General features: G+C 49.7%; 1 protein-coding gene across 1 annotated transcript in view; it reads left to right on the top strand.

Moving 5' to 3' along the window:
- ELL (elongation factor for RNA polymerase II) overlaps window positions 1-20,572 on the top strand; it is a 50,637-nt gene that overhangs the window by 23,757 nt on the left and 6,308 nt on the right. The window contains exons 3-9 of the mRNA XM_080633852.1: window positions 3,563-3,684; window positions 3,976-4,139; window positions 7,002-7,255; window positions 9,993-10,117; window positions 12,999-13,095; window positions 16,288-16,783; window positions 19,739-19,805. Of these exons, the coding sequence (XP_080489978.1) occupies window positions 3,563-3,684; window positions 3,976-4,139; window positions 7,002-7,255; window positions 9,993-10,117; window positions 12,999-13,095; window positions 16,288-16,783; window positions 19,739-19,805 (1,325 nt within the window). The remainder of the gene's footprint in view (window positions 1-3,562; window positions 3,685-3,975; window positions 4,140-7,001; window positions 7,256-9,992; window positions 10,118-12,998; window positions 13,096-16,287; window positions 16,784-19,738; window positions 19,806-20,572) is intronic.

The following is a 20,572-nucleotide window of genomic DNA, read 5'->3' as shown; positions in this document are numbered from 1 at the left end:
CAGCTCAACAGGGACAGGCAGAAAGAGCTCTTTGTCCTTTTAGTGTTATTTTTACTGGGTACGACAAGAAGCTGCTGCTCAAAACCATCTGGGTTGAAGTGTGGTACTCGCATTGGTCAGGATTGTGCCCTGCTTTGAGGAATTAGCACTGGGGCTTTACATGCTCTCTCCAGTGAGCCCCCAGCAGTGGGACTGGAAAGGGTAATATCAGGGATCTAACAAGGTCTCGGATGCAGATGATGACATCAAAAGACATTTGTTTAGCTGCTTGGTTTTGGAATATACTTTCTTCCACTCTACCTTAATTCCCCAATTTGTTGCCTTCCTGCTTTCCTTCCTAAGAAATATCACTATGGATATTTCCCGTTAATTCTGGGGGGGGGTAGGTTTTGTGTGTAGCACAAATGGCAGAGTGTGACTTCAAGCAGTGGCCAGTGACAGGAGATTTCAATAGTGGGACTATTCTGTGTAAACACGCCCCTTGCAAGAAGGGAAAACTTAAAGTACCTGATGGTTAGGGGAGGCAGGACATAAAATAAGAGTTTAAAACAAACTCCTGCTTAATTTAATTCTCTAGAAGCCTTTAAATTACTGTGTCCATGTCTTTTTTTACCTGTTCCTAGTGTTTGTCTGAGGAATGTTGTCGATGATGCTCTCAGCTTCTAAGATGCAGCTTAATACTCTATTAACCAGGGAAGGGAATTGCTTGGGAATAAAAGAGCAGGTCAGGGAGTTGGCAGCTTGGCCAGGGGAGCATGTTGGTGGCTCTGCCCCCCCAAAAAAAGCTCTTTCAGTGCTTGGATCCTGGTCTCCTGCATGGATCCTGGTCTGGATGGAGGCGGGCAGGAGTTTCTCAGCTGGGGATGGTGAATGAGCTGTGCCATGGGATCAGTTCTTCACAGCACTGCCAGTCTCCTTCATGGCTTCTGTTGAGCACCATAATCTGTGCAACAATCAGCATTTCACCAGTAGTGATGGGGTTGTAATTAGCAAAGTGTTGCTCTGCTTTGAGCTGCTCAAGTGGGACTCGCTGGATAGGCCTTAAGAGCAGCACCTGCTTGTTCATTTGTCATCGTGAGCTGGGTTTTCTTGGATAGTTCTATTCAGTTTAATGCAATCTGGAGCATTGGGCTCATTTCAATGTGCATGCAAATGAGAACGTAAGAGTTGGGGCACCAAAGCGCAACGAGCGGTGGTAGATGGTGCTTGTAACCATGCGAGAAAGGCTGAAGGTGCTTGTGTTCCAGTAAAGCACGTGCTCAATTCGAGCTTGGGTTGGGTCAAATTTGCAGGTGCTTATTGGGAGGGGGGAGCTGAGATGGGGAGAGAAGGGAAGGAACTGAACTGGGGCTAAAAAACCCCCTTCAGGTGCCCAATACACGTATGTTCATGCAGCTCTTAAATAGGAGTTAGGAACAAAACGCCTTAACGTGATTGGAAAATCTGACGTTTCCCCCTGTTTCTTGGGGTAAACTTGTGCTGGTATGGGTAGAGTAAGGGGAAATTGCCGTTCAGAATGAGCTGTACACAGATGAACATTGCTTGAAAGAAGAAAACCAGAAGTCACATCTGTACGGAGCTATTTTTAAGTGGCTATGGTTACTGGTGTAATACTCAGCACCAGAATTAGGGCTCCCTCAAAGCAGTCACCATGCTGCTTTGGTGGCTTGAGAAACCTTCTGTTTCAGCTAAAAATAATTCCTAGATAACGGCCGGTTTGCACCCACGAGGCTTTCCAGTGCTGCAGCGAGCAGCGCTGACACTGACGTGGCTCACGGAGGGGAGACTGAGATGAGCTCTTAGGCAGAAGCTCTTCCCTGTGAGGGTGCTGAGGCGCTGGCCCAGGGTGCCCAGAGAAGCTGTGGCTGCCCCATCCCTGGCAGTGTTCAAGGCCAGGTTGGACACAGGGGCTTGGAGCAAGCTGCTCCAGTGGAAGGGGTCCCTGCCTGTGGCAGGGGTTGGAGCTGGAGGAGCTTTAAGGTCCCTTCAACCCAAACCATTCTGTGACGCTCTCACTTCTGTTTTATTTTACATCCCTTGAAGAAGCTGCAGAAACTCCACCGAAATGCCCAAGTCAGGGCTCTGGGAGCAGCTGCTTTTCACAGCGGTAAAGCAGGAGCTAGAGGGAAGTTACTTCAGTGTTATGTGAATGTGATTTGGTTGCATCCTCCAGGTTTTATTTGTTAAACCCATCGTGTGATCACACCTCACTCGAAGCAGGGTGAATTCACCTTCTCAATTAACCAGCGGGTGAATGGGGCTGCCTGTGAAACCCCCACAATCTGCTCTTCACATCCCTCTGCCCTGCTGCATGTTCCCTAAAGCAGAAGAGCATCTTGCTTGCTGTGGCTGGGTGGGGGCAGAGGGTGCAGGGACAGATTAAGGGCTCAAGGCTGTGGCGCGCGTTTGGCCACGTTGATAACAGGGCTCCGAGTCCGTCCCTGATCGCCACCAAATCTGCTCCGAGTATTTTTAGACGCGGACCTTGGGCCTGCGTGGGGGATAATTTCTGCTCCTGTCTCCATGGGAAGCCTGGCTTGAGGCTGGTCTGCAGGGAGGGGACGTGGAAACGGGCTCAGCTCAGCGCAGGTCGCACAAGCGCTGCCTGACGTTTCTGAGAACATCCCTGTGGTTTAGCAAAGCAGCGCGGCTGCCCTGCGCTTCCAGGCTGCTGCAGGCAGCTGAGGGCATAAGGAAACCACCTAGAAGCCCTTCTGCACCAGCAGTCTTCTCGTATGGAGCACAGTCATATGGGGATGCCACGAGTTGGTTTGCTGGGCGTATGTATTTTGTGCATACATGTGGCCATCTGGGTAAATATAAATGTGTGTGGTAGAGCGGAGCCTAAAATAGGTTGAAGCTGATGTTCCTCCTGCCTCGCTTTCTGGAAGCCATCTTCATTATCAGATATTGATGGGATAGTAGAGCTCGGCTGCTGAGGTTGCTGTTGGCTCTCGAGTGCAGAGGGGAACAGTCTGCTTCCCTTTGGAACAAGGAATGAGCAGCAGCGCAGTGTCTGTGGAGCACACTTAACGCTCGATGAACTATTGAATGTAGCAGCAGTGGCACACTCTGCTGGGAGCCAGGAGCTCTCGTCATGGAATTAGAAGCTCTTCCGAAAGAATGAGCATGTTACCTGGTGACCTGGTGCGTGCTGCATCACTCACTCGAAAGGAGCAAGCCTCAAGTGCTTGAAATTGAACATAAACTCTGGTAGCGAGTCTGTTTTGAGCCTGAATCGATAGAATTGGGTCACATTCTTAGAGCAAGGTTATTGTGGGCTCCACTTTGAAGAGCAGCAAGCTGCCAGCTTGGATCTCTGTTCTCTTACAGACAGAGCAGTCTCTTCAGCTGTTCTCTACATCTGTCTACCCCTTACCTTATCTTTTATGGGCAGAGGGTTTTGCAAAGTTGAGTCCTTCTTATAGCTTCTTGTTCGGTGCAGCAATCCCCACGCTCGTAGTGTGTTGCCAAATGGCTAAAAGCAGAGTGACAGCAGGACAGTCGGGTTTGTGGTAGTGTGGGCTGCCCAAGTGACCAGTATTTCTCTCCTTCCAAACAGCACATCACAATCCCGAGGCCGGATCGCCCTACGGAAGTGCGGACCTTCACATTCTATCTCTCCAATATTGGCAAGGACAGCCCGCAGGGGAGCTTTGACTGCATCCAGCAGTATGTATCTAGGTGAGTGGGACATCAAGAGAAAACCCAGCCTTGGGTTTACCTTCTCTGCTGTGGAATCCTTTCCCCATCAGACCTGAACCAAACTGAATACCCGTTCTGTCTTTTTAGTGTCTTTTTAATGTGTTTCTGTGTATTTTGGGTCAGGAGGAACTCGCAAAAGAACCTGTTCCTTCTCCACTTCTTTCTGTCCTCTCCTGTGTTTAGATAACACAACCTCCGTTACTCGCCAGTGGCATAGATGTTCCCATTTGCAGTGTTGGGAGTGTCTTTTCCATTGCCTTTCTTTTGCAGCAATGGCAATATCCATTTGGATTGCCTTGGAAGCATACAGGATAAAATCACTGTGTGTGCTACTGACGATTCCTACCAGAAGGCAAGGCAAAGCATGGCACAGGCAGAAGAGGAGACTCGCAGCCGGAGCGCTATAGTCATCAAACCTGGGGGGAGATACGTAGGTAAGCAGCACCTGGGCTCGGGGTGTCCTCACCAGCTTCTGAAGTCAAATGCTGACCTTTGCATGACCATGGAAGTCTGCAGTAGTTCCTAATGGGAAGTGATTTATTAGGGTGCCCTTCTGCTTGTATTGTGACTTCTGTGGCTTCCATCTTCACCCTGGAGCGTGTGTGGTGGTGTTTGTGTGGCCTCTGACTGTTGTCTGCATGCATTCATGTCGTTCTCTGGTGTTGTTTCCTATCTGTCCTATCTGATGCTGAGAACATGCTGCTGATCCACCAGAAGCATCTGTGCTCCTAGAAGAGTCAGCTGCAATGTGCCACTGCTGTTGTCGCACATCTGGGCTGTGTCATCACTTGAGGCTGTAGGATGCAACATCTAGGATGCAGATACAGTGCCCTTGTGATAGAAAACAGATCAAAGCAGTGCTGCTCACTGCAGCCTTAAACAAACCATCTCAGTGTGACAACAACAGGAGAATGTTAGGGGAGGGAATAAAACTGTGGCAAATACCAGTGGGTTCCAGAAGGAGCCTGTAGAGACCTAAGCTTGAGCTCAGGTCCCTGCTTCATCTCAGGCTTCTCAAATATTTAGGGCACAAATAGTAAGCAGAAAGCAGAATTTCAGGCTGGTGTGTCCTGAGCCAGCTGTTTCTCCTGCGGCCCATGGGATCTGTAGCCAGTCTCCTACAGCATGACTGTAATGAGAACAGTGAGTTGCAAAATGTAGAGCTGACCCTGACTCATTGTTTTATCAGCCAAGTGCTCAAAGCTGAGAAATCAGATAGTAATCAGGAAGGAAATGCATCGATTTCCTGTAGACCAGAAGATGATTTTGTTTAGCTTTCTCTCTGAGAACATTACAGTAAGTGGATGGAGTTGTTGGGCTCGTGAGGGAGAAGATTCTCAACGCAAATTGCTTCCCAGAGAGATAGAGCAAAACTTCAGATTTAGAAATGCTCTTGCTAAGCCATCTCCTGCTCTGAGATGGAGGCACAGCCATGTACAAAGCAGTGGAGTGCCTGCTGCATAGAGCAGATGTCAGTGTTCCAATCAGGAGGAGAGCGCTGCTCCAAGAAGGAAGAGCCTGGGCAAAGACAGTCTCTGGTGGGATGCGCACGGACCTGGTGTGCCAGTGCCAGCCCCAGGGGCTGGTTCCCCTGCAGGCTGGGCTCTCACATTGCCAGGAGGACACGGAGCTCAGCACTCGAGACCTCACTGGGGTCGTTCCAGGCAGCTCAGATGCGGAAGGATTTATATGAAACGTTGAAACCTGGAGATAACAGAACAGTGTAGATGGGAGCTAACACTTGGGTGAATATATATATACGTAAACAGGTAGCTGATATGCCTGCAGGGGATGTGTGTGCTCATACACAAAGTGTGTGTGTACATCTATCTATATGCACATGTATAAATAGGTTAAGATTTCACATTCTTGCTTAACTGAGTTTTCTCTTTTCCTCTCATTGCGCATTTTGGCTCTCCTTGAGTGGAAATGTCCCAATGTGTTTTTGCTGTTCAGGACCTGGCCAGGGCAAAGCTGATGAATCTTGTCCCAGTTCTGGCAGTGAAGTCCACTTGATCTCTGAATTCGGGGATGTTTAACATGTGAACTGTTGTTGTTCTCCCTCTGTGTTAGCTCAGCCCTGCCGCCGGTGGGTCGTGCTCACTTGCATCAGTGTGGTGCGTAACAGGGAGCAGGAAATGGGACTCAGTTGTGCAATCTGCAGTTCAGTAAAACAAACACTGCACACAATCACCAGTATCTTCAGATGACTCAGTTGAAAACTGCTTCCTAGCAGTGGAGAGCTGCCATGCTCCTAAACCTCCCAAATTCCGGCAGTAAATGCTGGGTGTTTGTCCCAGTGAAGGTCACTTGCTTCATCCAAAGGGGTTATTGATTGCGTGTCCCTGGTTTAGACCGTGGAACCTACACTTTTTCTTCTTTTGATCTGCTGGTTGTACCTTTGGTAGCAAGAACCTGGCTTTGAGACCTGTTTCTGTGTTCAAAATAGTAAACCCCTGTGATTTGTGTTTTCCCAAGTGATGTGGGACTTGGGTGAAGGGCTTTGGTTTAAGCTGGTTTTCAATAGAAATGAGAAAAATGCATTCTTGTAGGATGCTGTCAGAAACCAAGAACCATGTTTGAGAGAGTTGAAGGCTCGAGATGAACTCTTGAGACATCTTTATGTTCTCACGTGTATGTGAATGTATCAGAGGGCAAAGCAGTTGTTACTACAGTGTAGAAGGGGTTATTCTATTAGACTAGACAGCGCACTAATGAATAGGCTAACACTGAATGTATCAGTGTTAGACCCCATTCATGGGGCTGTGTTTGGCAGGGGGAAGGGAGGTGGACCCAGCCCCATAAAGTTCCTATTGTTCTAAAAGCAGAAACATCTGCTGGAGTGGCGTTTGTGCTGAGCTCAGCAGCAGGGAGCCCGCTCCATCACCAGCTCTGCTCTTTCCACTCCAGATTTCCACTCGTCTACATAATAATGCAGAATTTTCTTCTCATTGGGAGGGAAAAAATGGTTAGATTAAGCGTGGGGATACTTGCACTTGGGATAAATGAAAAGCTGGCAAACAAAGAGAGCTTTATATAAGCTTGTGGCCAATAATACTCAGGTTTCCAGAGCTTGGTGTTGCTGTTTACTTGTTACAAGCTTGTCGTGAATCATAAAACTCAAGGGATGCTTGTTGCGGCAGCGTATCGGAGCGGATGGAGTGTGCTGGTTGTGTTTGTCCTTGGTTGTCATCTTCTGGCACTGCAGGTGGTGTAATGAACTCCCTATCCATGTTGACAGACCACTGGCCTTTGCAAGGTGACTGCTGCACTTCACTATTCTCATCTCATTTTAGGCAAAAAGGTTCAGGTGCGTAAACCTGCACCAGGAGCTTCCGATGCTGTTCCCTCCAGGAAGCGCCCAACGCCAGTCAACCTTGCCAGTGCAATAAAGAGAGGCAATAGTGCCATTTCTCAGAGACCCTTCAAAGATAGGGTTGTGCACTTACTGGCACTAAAGCCTTATAAGAAACCTGAACTTATTCTCAGATTGCAGAAGGATGGACTTTCTCAGCAGGACAAGGATTTGCTGGACAACCTTCTGCAACAGGTTCGTACTCTGATGAAGGCAGCCGTTTAGGTAGAGGGAAACATCTTCTCAGAACAGTGGTACCTCCTGTGTCAGTCTGAACGTGACCTGCAGGAGTTCACATGAATTGTGTGTACAGTACTCGTGTGTACACCTTGGTTTAGGTGTCTGCAACTAAGCTGTATGATGCCAGCGCACCAGATCAGTTGCTTAAGAGGAACACTTGGGGTTGGTCATGGTGAGAATGGTCTAACAGAGGGTCTACAAGCTGTTTGGGTTGTTATAACCTATAAATCTGTATATTTTAATTAACATGGACATAAAGGAACACGTTCTGTCTCAATCATGTAATGTTTCCTCCGGGAAGGAAAAACCACATCCCTCTCCACAAAGCTTTACATGTTCTTTGGATTGTTCAGACCTTTCCTGCTTAGAAGTGCAACTGGTTAGGTGTGAAGATCATGCAGCTTCTTGCAAAGCATATTATTTGTATGTCAAGTGTGAAAGCTGTCTCCAAGCTGAATCAGTTCTTAACACTTTGAGTCATGTCGAAGGTGCCATTTTAGGAGTTGCAGTAAATACCTTTAATGCTCTTGCAGTGCAAAACACATCGTGGGGATTTATTTCAGTGCTGCAGCTGCCCTCTTCTGTGCTGGATGGTTTTTACCTCCTTTCCTTTCTGAAAGGAAAGCAGTTTGCCCAAGGGCACGGGGCAGCTCATGTTGAAAATGGAGTTCTGGCTGGCACAACTTGCACCTTCCCCCGTTGTTCATCCAGCAGCGCTGGCGTTCTCCTGAGCACCCTTTTGAATGCTATAAATAGCTTTGGGACTGGAACTGCTGTTTCTGATAATGACCCTTCAGTGATGCTCTGGCACATCGCAGCGTGCTCGGCAGCGCCCGCAGTCCAGCCTGTTGGCCTGAATGCTGATCTGGCTGTAAATGTGGTGCTCGTAAACTTAATCTCCTTTCAGTGCCACCAGGGCTCCCATCCAGCAGCAGGCACAGATAAGCTAAAAATTACAGGCTGCATTAAAACTGCATGTCTAAATACGTCGAGGTGTGGGTTTCGTTGTGCTCCTGCATCTCTCAGAGGACTCTCTGTTCCTGCTGGCCTTTTTGCCTCATTTTGCAAGGTTTCTATTTTTGGGAAGCCTGGGGTGGAGCTTGCACGGTCCCACAGCAGCAAAACAAGGAGGTAGCAGCCCTCAGCCTCTGTGCAGAGAATATGTGAGCAGCTCCCAGCTCCGGGCCTTGCTGAGCAGCAGCAGGAACCAGAGATTCCCAGAGAGGTTTTGCAAAAGATCCCGGCTTTGCTGCTGTCTCTTGGGCATGGTTGGGATATCTGAGTGGAAAACACAGCTCCAGTGCTGCCTGCGTTTTGGCTCGGGGTTTTGGAAGGGTGACAGAACTGAAAGGAAAAACAAAGTGTTTGTCATGTAAACTGATAAGGGCTTTCTATTTTTCGCTTATCAGGAGGGCTTTGCTGTGTGAGTTCTGCAGCTTTCTGCTTTTTTTCATGGAGTTTGAATATTGGGTCATAGCCTCCCTAAAGCAAAAGCAGAATTAACAGCAGCTTTGGTTCATTCAAGGCTTTCCACTCCTTCACTTGCTTTTCTCAGTCTTCCTGCTGCACGGATACGAGAGATTCCTGAGCACAACCACCTCCTGCATGGGGCAAGTGAAGGAGAGCACTGATCCTTGCACAGCACCTTCCAGTTTCAAGTTGTCAAACAGGGCGGCTGAAGCAGGGAGCTTGGAATGCAGGTTTCCCAGTTGATAGCCCAGCTCCAGGCACAGCATTTGGCACCTCCCTACCCCTTTAGTAACACCAATGTAAGGCTGTGCCCTGCACCTACAGTGCTCACTGAGACACTGGAAGCTTCACTGGGGCTTCGGCTTTGTGCTCATGCTGTATTTATCAGCCATGTAGCCAGCAGCAAGAAGTTAAATTCTCAGTCAAGCTGTGGAAAGCCTGATCCAAGTGGGATACCTCTTAACATGTAGTTTCCATTCTAATACCATTCTGCTGCTTCCAGCGGTGTTTCCAATCCACGCAGGCACCACACAGGGCTTTGTAGGGAAACTACAAGTGATAGAACTGGTGCAAGTGCACTGAGCGAGCTGCAGCGTGGGATTTAGGTGCAGTGTAAAACCCTGCCTTCTAAGCTGGTAATCCCAGGTTCTGCTCTTGCCCTTAGCAAGGTTCTCCTCTGTGGAACCCAGTGGCTGATGCCAGTGCACTGAACCGCACGGTGGGATCTGCAGGCTCCCAGGGCACTGTTTCTACAAGGCATTGGCTTCACTGCTGCTTGAGAAAGTCCCTTTCTGGCCCTGTTTTGCTGCTTGCTCAGGAGAGATTATCTCTGGCAATTGTTAACTAAGCTGTTGCCGCAAGAGTTCCTGCACCAGCTAATGGACCGCTGCAGCCGGGTTATCGGGCAGGGCTGAGGAGTGAACTGCCTGTTCCCAGGACGGGTTATTTCCAGGTATTTCCATCAACTGCTGTTGGACTGTTCCAGAGTATCCAAGCCGGATAATCTGTGGAGGTAGGACTTGTTTCGCAGTAAACGAGGGCAATGCCCGGGCACAGTTTGATAAAGTCATCTAAATAATGAGCAAATGCAGTATCAAACCTCTCCTTGTTCTCTGCCACTGTGAGCTGCTGCAGCGTTGCTACACCCTTGGTCTCTTTTGTTAGAACAAGTGAGAAAATGAAACCCTAACAGGCTTTGTTTTTCACCTTCCTTTTGTTTCAGGTGGCAAATTTGAGTGCCAAGGACAGCACTTTCACACTGAAAGACTGTATATACAAGGAAGTGCAGAAGGACTGGCCTGGCTACTCTGAAGGAGATCAGCAGTTGCTGAAGAGGATACTTGTTCGGTAATTATTCCATCTTGTCTGTAATGGCATCTGGAGCTTGAAAGTTCTGGGCCAGGTCAGTTGCTATAATCGGGGTGACTGAAGTAAGAACAATGGTAAGTTGAGCGTTCGACTTGGTTTAACATCAGGTGAATCTCTTCGTCATGCAGGCAGCTGTAGAAGTTGACTAAACTGGACTCTCAAAGGGGATGCACTCTTCCGCTCATCCTAGGTTGCCTTTCAATCATGATAGGAAAAACTAGGGGGAAAACATGGCTGGGGAACAAAAGAGATCACAGTTCAAGTTAGCAGTGGCTTAAAATCCTGGGGATAAATGAATTAAGGCAAATGTGTCCAGCTCAGCTCTCCATTGACACTCTCCGTTCCTTTTTCCATATCTTCTTGTACGTGGCTTCCTGTGCAGACTGCCACGGGTGCTAGGGCAAGGAGAGAGACGTTGCAGCCACGTCCCCCATCCTCAGCTGCTCTTTTCCAGGGGATGGCCATGTCCCCCTTGAGCCATTTGCTTTGGAGACTGTGCTGCTTCGTTCCTGCCGTGTTACTTGGATGTTGGTTTGCTGCCTGTTCCTTGTGTTGCACATGCTGTTAGTGTCACAGTCAGCAGGCAGGAGTCAACACTTGGTTGAAGGAAGGGATGCATGAGAAAGCGAGAGGTAGCTCTATAGAGATAACATCCCTAAACACATGCTGGGTGTCCTGCTGCCCGTACAGCCTAATCCTCTCTGTCCAAGGGATGCCTGTTCTCACGTTCCTTCCTGAAAGTAGCCTTTCCCAGAGTGAGTTGATAGATTTCTCTATTAAGTGACAACTTTTTCCTCTACAGATATTTTTCCTTAGAGGAAGCCTCCAAGCTTGGAAGCTTTTGGCTGGCAGGAAGCAGGGAAAGAGAGCAGATCTCCCAGCTTCTTAAAGGAGAACGCTGCTCTGAGTGGATCTGTTTCCCTGTCTGGGTTTGTAGGGTGTTTGTACTGGCTTGGTACAGATTTTGTCCTGCAGACTTGACTTGGTTTTGAGACTCCTTTGATTGCGCTTTTGGTGAAGCTGAAGCAGAGCATGCTGTGTTTGCACAGCTTCCATGATTTGAAAGCACAATTGTCTTGGATGTGAGACTTTGTTAAACCAACAGAAACTCGCTCTTAAAGCGCTTTGGTGTGCTGAAGAGAAATCAGACTCATTTCATGGCCTGGATGTTGAATTAGGATGAAAAGGAAGCATCTAAGTGCCATGCAGTCCTGATGGCTTCCAACGAAGTGGATTTCTCCCTGTCAAAAGCGATGTTTACTGCTTCTTTTCTAGAATTGTGGCATTCAGTTATGCACAGGTCTAAAAATAGCCCTTGGAAAGGATGTATTCAACTGTGCAAACAAAGCCCTGCTCAGGCAGTGCAGGTAATGAGGCTCCAGAATGGAAAAAACATGTAGGGCTGAAGACAGGATCAAAAACACGCAGAGAAAAGGGCACAAGCCCCAGACACAGCCTTTACGTAGCTGGCGGAGGCGGCCACGGTTGCCTGGATCCAGCCAATTGTTAGATGGCCTCTTGGTTTTCAGGTCCACTTGCTGCTTGCTGGTTCAACGGCTGCCGCAATCAGCACATCTGCCAATGTTAAACCCGTATCTCATGGTGCTCTTGGTAAACTGGCTCAGTTTCTGCTGGTGCTCTTTGTTCTCCAGCCTCTCAGTGTTGCTGTGAAGCGGTTCTGGGCTGTTAGCAGGGCTGCTGGATTGAAAGGAATCATCTTGATTCGCTTCTCTTTAAATCCCCCATCATTACGGCGTTGGGAGATGTGACAAGGTTGCTCGGTCTGGTCAAACGACATCCCCAAAGCCACTTTCACTGCAGCGTTCATGGAATATCACTGCTCCCCTTCCTGTTTTCGCAGTCTCCAAGTACTTCCCTTGAGTTGATCCCTGGCTGTTGAGCTTGTTCCAAATGAAATGAAACCAAGCAACCGAAGGCAGAGCAGTGGTGAAACTGCAGCCCTTGGAGCGTTGCTGCAATACAGCCAAAGGTTCAAGCTCAAGGAAATCACGCCAGGTCTGGGGCTCCATGGTCACAGTGACTCTCATTGTACCTTTTTTGCTACGAGAGGTTTCTGTTGTTTGGTCAATATTGCAAATACAGCCCAGAGTAGCCCTGTTTTGCATGGTGCAACTGAAGAGTGTTATTATGAAGCCCTAAATGTAAATCCCAGTGGACCAATAATACCATAACAGTTCCTGTTAGAATCCTGCTTCTCCTGGAGCCAGAGGGGCTTGCTTCTAAAGGAGGGCTGCTGTTCCTGTCAAGTGCTGGTTTGATGGTGCTAATGAGTGGAAGAACTTACTCCTCAACACCTGAACAGGACTTTTGGTCCCTTTCCACTGTGCTTGCTTTCTCCATGGCCTTGTGAAGTCAGTTTTAACTGGGGTTAGCACCCATTCTTAGTAATCTCTCTATGGATTGTCTTGCTAAGGTTGTAATTCATTTGTTCTGATACACTCCATCAGCAGCTCAAGAGCAAAGAGGTAAAACTGTCAGAAGCCAAGTTCCGTCCCTCGGTAAGGAATCCCCTCGTGTGTCCAATAGCTCGACCTGCCTCTTCCCTCCCTGCCACAACACAGCCCAAGGTGTTGCCTCCAGTTACAAAAATCACAGAAAGGCAAGAGGGAGGCAAGCAATTCCATGTGCTGTTGATGGATATTTTGCTGTAGTGGTTCCTCCTTCCTAGATTGTGTCCAAGATCGAAGCTGTAAGTGCCTGAATGAGCTGTGTTCATGGTATCTTCAAGCAGTCCGGATTTGAGCCCACAGAAAGGCTCTTTGCTCTGGAGGAAGACTCCAAATAGCTCTGTTGGCTTTGTCAAGCAGGGATGTGAAGAGCCTGGAATTGTGTTTTTCAGGAAACTCTGCCAGCCCCAGAACAGTAGCGGTTTTCAAGGAGAAGCACCTTCCCTGAGTCCACCCAAGGACAACGTGAACTCCAGCTCTCCTCCTCAGGTGGGTCATCCCTCTGCAAGGGTTGCTGGGGCTGCTTAGCACAGAGCAAGCAGCTGGCCCCATCTGCTCTCCATGGGGCTGGCTGCTGGCCTTAGGTCCAGGCTGAGCTGCTCAGCCTGGCTGCACCCTGTAATCACCCGCTGCTGAGGGCGCTTGGGTCAAGAGGTGGTTGGGGTTTAGTTCTGGTTTATTAAGTTAGAGTCTCATTCTGGCTTTCCTCAGCATCTCTTTCTCCTCTGGATGTGGTTCAGCCTATGGGGAGGATCTCTCCCAGGGTGTCCTAGCTTTAGTTTTAAGGGCTAAGTTTTTGTCACAGCGCCTACATCCCTCTTGGAGTTTCCTGGGAGAAGGAGCTTGTGTTTTCCTCATTACTAATAATTGGCTGGACCGAAGCAGTAATAAGCAGCTCCCAAACACGGTTGAGTTATTAAAAACCTTGACCTTTTGCAACCTAATTGCTGTGGCAGATCAGGAGCACGTTGCTCTGCTCCTTGACTTGTGCAGATGCCAATGCACAGAGCTGGGAAAAGTGCCTTTTGAGGGTTTTTCCAGGAGGATGAACTGTGAAGGAGCTGCATTTGCTTGGGTGTGAAGCAGGGTCTGGCCCCACTCTTCTTGCTATCTCTTAGCACAGGCATTGCTTGCTAGCGTTGTGAAACACCAGCTTCCCTTCTCCGCTGTGGGTCAGCCCAGACAAGTTGAGTATTTATTCTCCTGCTGCCAATGGAATGTGTAATGCCTGCTTGTCTGGACAGACGCGCTGAGGATTAGTGGCAAAGAATATTAGCAGGTAAAGAAATTATGTGCTTTCTGGCAGCGAGAGGGAGGCAGTTCTCTATTGAGAACAAGAACTGTGCAACTTGTTTGCCAGGTAGCTAATTCCAGATCTTCTCCTGCTCTGCTGTGGCCATGTTCCCTGCGAGTAAAGAAGGATCCCCTTCGCTGGAGTTAGCGTGGAAAGCCGCAGTGCTGGGAAGAGGCTGGTCTGGTGCTTCTCTTAACCTGATGCTGACAAAAAGAGGTGGAAAAAGTCTCTTGCTTCTGGCTGGCCATGGTTTGAAAGGCACAGGGATCTGTAGGGGATGTTTGTGGTCTCCTGAGATGACCCCATTGAGCCTTTGGGTGGTTGCTTGGTTTGGATCTAGCAGAGGCCAGTGAAACAGGGGCCCATGGAATAGAAGTGTTTCCAGCAGTGCTTTTAACATGGCTGGTGTCAGGCAGCAAACCACAGACAGCTTCTTACTGTAAGCATTCACATCATAGAGCTATGATACTCCCTAGCTGTAGTTCCTGTTTAGGGAAGGGGGTGTCTGCTGATGGCTGCAGTCCCGGCAGAGGATTGGGATTTGGTAGTCTGGAATGTGAAATATTTTGGGAAAGTTCAGCTGTGGAAGGAAGGCAAAGCAAGGATCGGGCTGGTAGTTGTGGGGGAGCAGAGCAGGTATCACTGCGTGTTCCACCCCATAACCAGAGGGGTGAGGTTGGTGAAGCTGGTATTTGCTGGATTTAGACAGGAGAGTCGGAGATGGCAGCTCTCAGAGCTGCAGTCAAGGGGATGGCCCCTCCTTTGGGAGATGGACACTGTTGTGCTGGGGAGGCAGCTGGGGATGTTGCAGAGCCGGTTGGACGCGCTGTCCCTGCCCCTTGAGCCCTGTGGCAGCGTGAGCAGCTCCTCTGTGTAATCACTGTGATGGGTGGGAAGGATTCCTGCTGCCCAGCATGGCCTGAGACCCCGGGGAGCAAAGAGCAATAGGAATGGGGGAAAGGAGCAGGTTGGTGGCTCCGTGTGAGAGCAGCCATGTTCTATCCGGTTACTCTTCCCTGTGAGGGTGCTGAGGCACTGGCCCAGGGTGCCCAGAGAAGCTGTGGCTGCCCCATCCCTGGCAGTGTTCAAGGCCAGGTTGGACACAGGGGCTTGGAGCAAGCTGCTCCAGTGGAAGGGGTCCCTGCCTGTGGCAGGGGTTGGAGCTGGAGGAGCTTTAAGGTCCCTTTCAACCCAAACCATTCCATGATCCAGCTGCACTTCTGTGACAGAACAAACTTTCCATTTGCAAACCCATCACAGTCCTGCCTGAGACACCAAGAAAACAATGCAAGAGCCAAAAGAAATAACCCAACTATCGCTTGTTTTCCTCTGGGCACTAAATACGTTCCTGCAGCCCCGTGCTGCCCAGCAGGCACCCACCACTGCACTGATGCCTCTCCAAGGTAATTTTTGGCTGGCTCCGGCTGGCCTGAGCCCAGTATCTGTAGCTCTGGCTCTGCATTGAGCTCTTCCTGCTGGTGGATGGATGGGTTCTGCCACAGCGCAGCTTCCCCGAGCCAAGCCGCAGTCTGTGAGCAGAGGTATTGGCACATGGAGCTTCTCCAAGCCCTGCCTGTGAGTGTCCAGGTGGGGCAGATGGGGACAGTTGGGATCTGCTACTCTCTCTACTTCTGCTTTAAAAAAGGGGGTACTTTGGGTCACGTTGGCTTCTGACAGTGCTGCAGATGTCCTTTTGTTGCCTTAAATTCTGAGAACTTACCAGTTGACGCTCTTCCCTCTTCCGGGCAGTGCCTCTTCCTTGTGAAGAGGAAGAAGCACTATTCCTGGGTAAAACTGAGCACAGAGCTGCTAAGATCAGTTGGGAATAAAATGAAGAACTTGTGACTCCCTCCCTGCTCCAGAGGTCTGAGCACATCCTTCCTTCGCAGGGACTTGGAGAGGCTTTGAGTGTTGTGCCAGGAGCACAAGGATGAGTGGGTTTTGTGGTGGTTCCTCTTCCCTGCTCAGTGCCTGACACACAAGGCGGGGGTGAAGGACAGGGGTTACTTCTAAAGGACTGGATTTGAAATCAGATGCTAGAACAGGCTGGGCTGCACGGCCTGTGTATGACTGGTGCAGGAGATCAGTAATTGCTGATGTGATTGGGGTGCCCTATAAGCTCTTCCACCAAGGCACGGGCTCCAGAGCAGCTTTTCAGGAAGGGGCTTGGGATGCATCAGCTTCTGGAGGACCTGGTGGTGCTGGAGCCTGTCTGCAGGCGCAGCCTCTGAGCTGGGACACTCGCTGGCAGCTCTCCTGATGGCACAGCTCTTTCTCTGCGGATACTCCTCGGTTCTCTGGTCGTGCACTACCACCTAGCGGTAACAGCACCCAGAGCCTGGCCTCGGCACCTCAAAATGACTTCCTTTTCCCTTTTTCTTCCCCAGAAACGATCCCAGCCTCTGGAGTTCATCGACCCCCTGGCCAACAAAAAGCCCAGGATCTCGCATTTAGCTCACAGGACTCAACCCACGTTCAACGGGAAGCTGAGCTCCTCCAACGGGAAGGACGCGCCTGCCCCTGCGCTGCCGCCGGCGCTCCCGGAGGCTGTGAGCTCCAGCTCCAGCCTCCCGGTGCTGGAGCTGCCCAGGCCTCACGATCCCCTTTCGGATGTCAGCAATGACCTGGCTCACAACGGCAGAGACTGTGAGAACCCGGAGCCGGCTGACAGACTGACTCACCCCCTGCCAACAGACTGTGCCCAGAGCAGCAAACACAACTGCAGCTCGTATGTAAAAACCAAGAAGAAATCCAAAAAGCACAAAGATAAGGAGAAGGAGAGGAAGGAGAAGAAAACCGAAGAGAAATGCAAAGAGGAGAAGCAGAACTGTGAAGTAATTAAAAACGCTGACTTAGGTAGTGTTCCCCAGGAGCAGGTCACAGGTACGTGCGCTCCCAGGGATGCTCCTGTACTCCCTGTGCTGAGATAAGCGTGGGGTCAGCTCTGTGTGATCTGTGCTCGGGATCTATTTGAGGAAGGAGGTTGTGTGTCCACTGGCAGAGAGTGTGTGAGTGAAACACCATCGCTGCCCCTACCTGCAGCCCAGCAAACCTGCTTCCTCCCTAAAGGGGATATCAGGTTTTTCCTGTCTAACCTTTCGTGCTGTTTGGAGCTGCCTCAAAGCGTGTCGTGTTTCTCCTTGTTAAATTAAAAGCTGTGTGAATATCTGGGATGAAAGGCAGGCAGTGGGATGTGTTGGTTGGAGCAGCAGTGCTGCCCGGTTCCTTACGGCTTGCCTGTGGTGCTGTGATGACTCTTGTATTGATTTTGAACTCGGTGAGGAAAAGTGAGTCACGAAAGCTTTGCAGGTTGGATACAGCAGCAGTGACAGCTGAGTCCTGGGATAGGTGGTGTTAAAGCAGGACACTACCAGCTCTTCCAGCCTAAAAGAGCTTCCTTGCTGTAGCCCATTATTACTCTGACCTCTTCCTTTGAGGACTACCACAACAGTGAATCTCTTGCCCATTGAGATACAATGAAAACGTGTTCTCCCAAACCAGCCTATCTCTAAGTCAGTTCTGCAGAGTCTTAGAGCAGAGAATACACGTTGGCTAGTGCAGTCCATCACCTTGCCTGCTGCTTTTGTGCTTCCTGCTGTTTCACTGGGCTTTGATAGACTCCCAGAGCAGTTCCCTGCAGCCCCCATCTGATGTTAAACATCTTTTTGCATCCTTCTTGTTTCCCTTTCTCCCATTACTGCTTTCGAAGTTCCTCTTCATGCTTGGTGCATGGAAATGGGCCCATTTTGGCTCACAAAGGCAAGTAACTTGACACGGAAACTGATTTGTTGAATTCCTGGGAAGGGAGAGAGCTTCATGGGACATTGGGGTTAGTGTGTTCTTTTCCATGTACCTCGTGTCTGGAACGGTGGTGGAGATACACACACACCTTCTCCCTGTAGATGGGTATCTTTGTCAGTGTTCCTTTATACCACAATACCCTGAATCCTTTGGGAAGTTGCTGACCCTCTACCACCTCTTCTGCTTGACAGCCCTTTGTTCGTGAGTGGGAGCTGGGGTTTGTTCCTGCTGCACCCTGATGGATGGGAGGTAACAAATCCGAGCTGGATTTGGGAGCGAGCATAAACAGGATGTGGTCAGTGAGTGGCTGCTTGGACCTCGTACAGCCAGCTCGCATCTCAGCCGGGATCTCTCCTTCTGCGCCTTACTTCATGCTGATAACGTGGGCCTAACCCTGCTCCTTTGCTCTGCAGCCAAGGGCTGACGCCTTCTCCAAGCCCCCCTGGTCCAGGGGCTGCAGGGAAGCGGGGTTTCCCCAGGGAGGTTTGTTCAGGAGGCTCTGGAGGGACCTTTAGGCTCCTTGCAGCAGTCAGTAGGTGGCACTCACAGGCAAAACAAACCTTTTAAACCTTCTTGTTCTCCCGTTCTCCACAATCTTCCTTACCCGCCTTCCAGCTCTTCCTTACCCGCCTTCCAGCTCTTCCTTACCCGCCTTCCAGCTCTTCCTTACCCACCTTCCAGCTCTTCCTTACCCGCCTTCCGCCTCTTCCTTACCCACCTTCCAGCTCTTCCTTACCCACCTTCCAGCTCTTCCTTACCCGCCTTCCGCCTCTTCCTTACCCGCCTTCCGCCTCTTCCTTACCCGCCTTCCAGCTCTTCCTTACCCGCCTTCCGCCTCTTCCTTACCCGCCTTCCAGCTCTTCCTTACCCGCCTTCCGCCTCTTCCTTACCCTCCTTCCGCCTCTTCCTTACCCTCCTTCCGCCTCTTCCTTACCCTCCTTCCGCCTCTTCCTTACCCTCCTTCCGCCTCTTCCTTACCCACGCTCTGCATCTTTCACACTGGTGGTCAGGTAAGGACGAAAGCAGAATTGGCTGCAGTAGGAATTTGAGGCTGGGGTGTTCAGAGTGCCACTGAGGTTTCTGCCCTTCTTCCATTCTCTTCAGGAAAGCCTTTCCATGGAAATTCAGGGGGAAATCAGCTTTTAAAAAGCTGGAATTAGGCTGTTGCTTCTACTTGCCTGGCTTTATTCCTTGGGTGCCTCATGCTCCCTCCAGTTCCTCTGGGTAATGACCGTACAGTGGGAGTGCAGGTGAGTGCAGTGCATGGGGCTCACACCTCCCTTTCCTGTGCATCTGGGGAGATGGAGCAGTGAAGGTTCTGCTTACTCTAAGTAACAGACTTGGAAAGAAGAAACTCCCTTCTGCAGAGCACTTGAGTTCAATCCTTTGCAGCCTTCTCCATTTGCCTTTTATTTTGCTGCCTACTCATGGATTTTCTGCTTAGGACTTGAAGTCTAATACACAGTTGGTGAGAAATAGCACTTTTCAAACCTGTATTCAACTGCTTTCTTCCTCCAGGCTGATAATCCAGCGTCTGGATCGTGTTGAGGGATGGGCTTGGGTTTAGTCATGTTCAGAATCCTGTTTCTCATGAGGTCTTTGGTCCATTCACTTAAGCTTTGCTTGATTCATGTTTCTTCAGCTTCAGACAGCAGAGGGTGCTTGGATTTGCCTACAGGGCAGGTGAGGAAAAAGCTGCCTGCCTTAGGAACCTCTGTTGTACCCTATGGAAGTCTGGAGCATTACGAGTAGGAGTCTGAACCTGTAGGTTAGTCATAGGGATCTGCATAGTGTGGAAGCAGGAGAAAAGCCCCTGCACCTTGCTCAGCTCAAACAGAGCTCATAACCTGCTCATAAACCTGGGGTGCACTTCAGCAGCGGGGGGGTCACTTCTCCCCCCCTGCACACAGGGTTTAGGAGCTTGGCTTGTGCTAAACTGTGTATGGCAGCTGAGGTTCTGAATGGGAAGTTGAACTGTGCAGGGCTTTGAAGCGTAACGCTGACTATAAACAAGTTTTCCTTCTTTTTTCCCCCCAGGTTTAAATGGAACATGCAATAATTCTAGTGTACCAACATCAACTTCAGAAATGCCAGATTATTTATTGTAAGTATATTTATCAGTCGTTCCATCACTTTGGGATCGTGGTTCAAGCTAAAAATCACAATAGTGGGGATTTGCTTTCGACTTCATTGTTTCTTGATAGAACTTTGAGGTGGGCTTAAAGGAAATGAGTAACTGCAACTTTGCAGGTAGTTCCTTAGACTACACTTGGTCTCAGATCTGTTCTTTACCTCCTTGTGGAGTTCAGGGTTATCTTCCCATAAACTGGTTGTTAAAGTACTTCAAGAAACAACCCGTGCCTTGAAGGGGTTTGGAAGGATTAAACATCTCCATGTTGCAGGTGGGAACTTTGGGAGGAAATGATCTGCTTTTATGTTATGGAAGACTGAGCGAGACAGGATTTGAGAGGTTGGCTCATTCCTCCCCTGTTCAGAGCCAAGGTCATCTCCATAAAGCAGTGAAATGCTCTTCACGGCGAGGTTACAACCTGTGGGTTGGGATGGGAGTTATTTCACCTCTTGACTTAATCAGATCCCCTTGAGGTTAATTAAACAATGCACTCATCTGCTGGAGCTCAAAAACTGCATAAACCCAAACCTGGTACAGGCAAAGCTCCGGTAGTGAGGAGGTGAAGCTGTGGCTGATATTCCCCTGGGCACCTCTCAGCCTGGAGTTTTAATGCCGTCACTCAGGGACGAGATGGAGGAGAAGGAGATAGAGGAGGCCTCCATCCCCTCCGCTCTGCAGGCACAGTCACTGGAGCTGACTGGAGGATAGATGGGGTTCCTGTGTGGTTGCACAACTGTTTG

Source organism: Psittacula echo, assembly GCF_963264785.1.
Source record: "Psittacula echo genome assembly, chromosome: 24".
NCBI classification, from domain to species: domain Eukaryota; kingdom Metazoa; phylum Chordata; class Aves; order Psittaciformes; family Psittacidae; genus Psittacula; species Psittacula echo.
The sequence above is the reverse complement of the archived record's forward strand: the minus strand, read 5'-3'. Positions and strand labels throughout refer to the sequence as shown.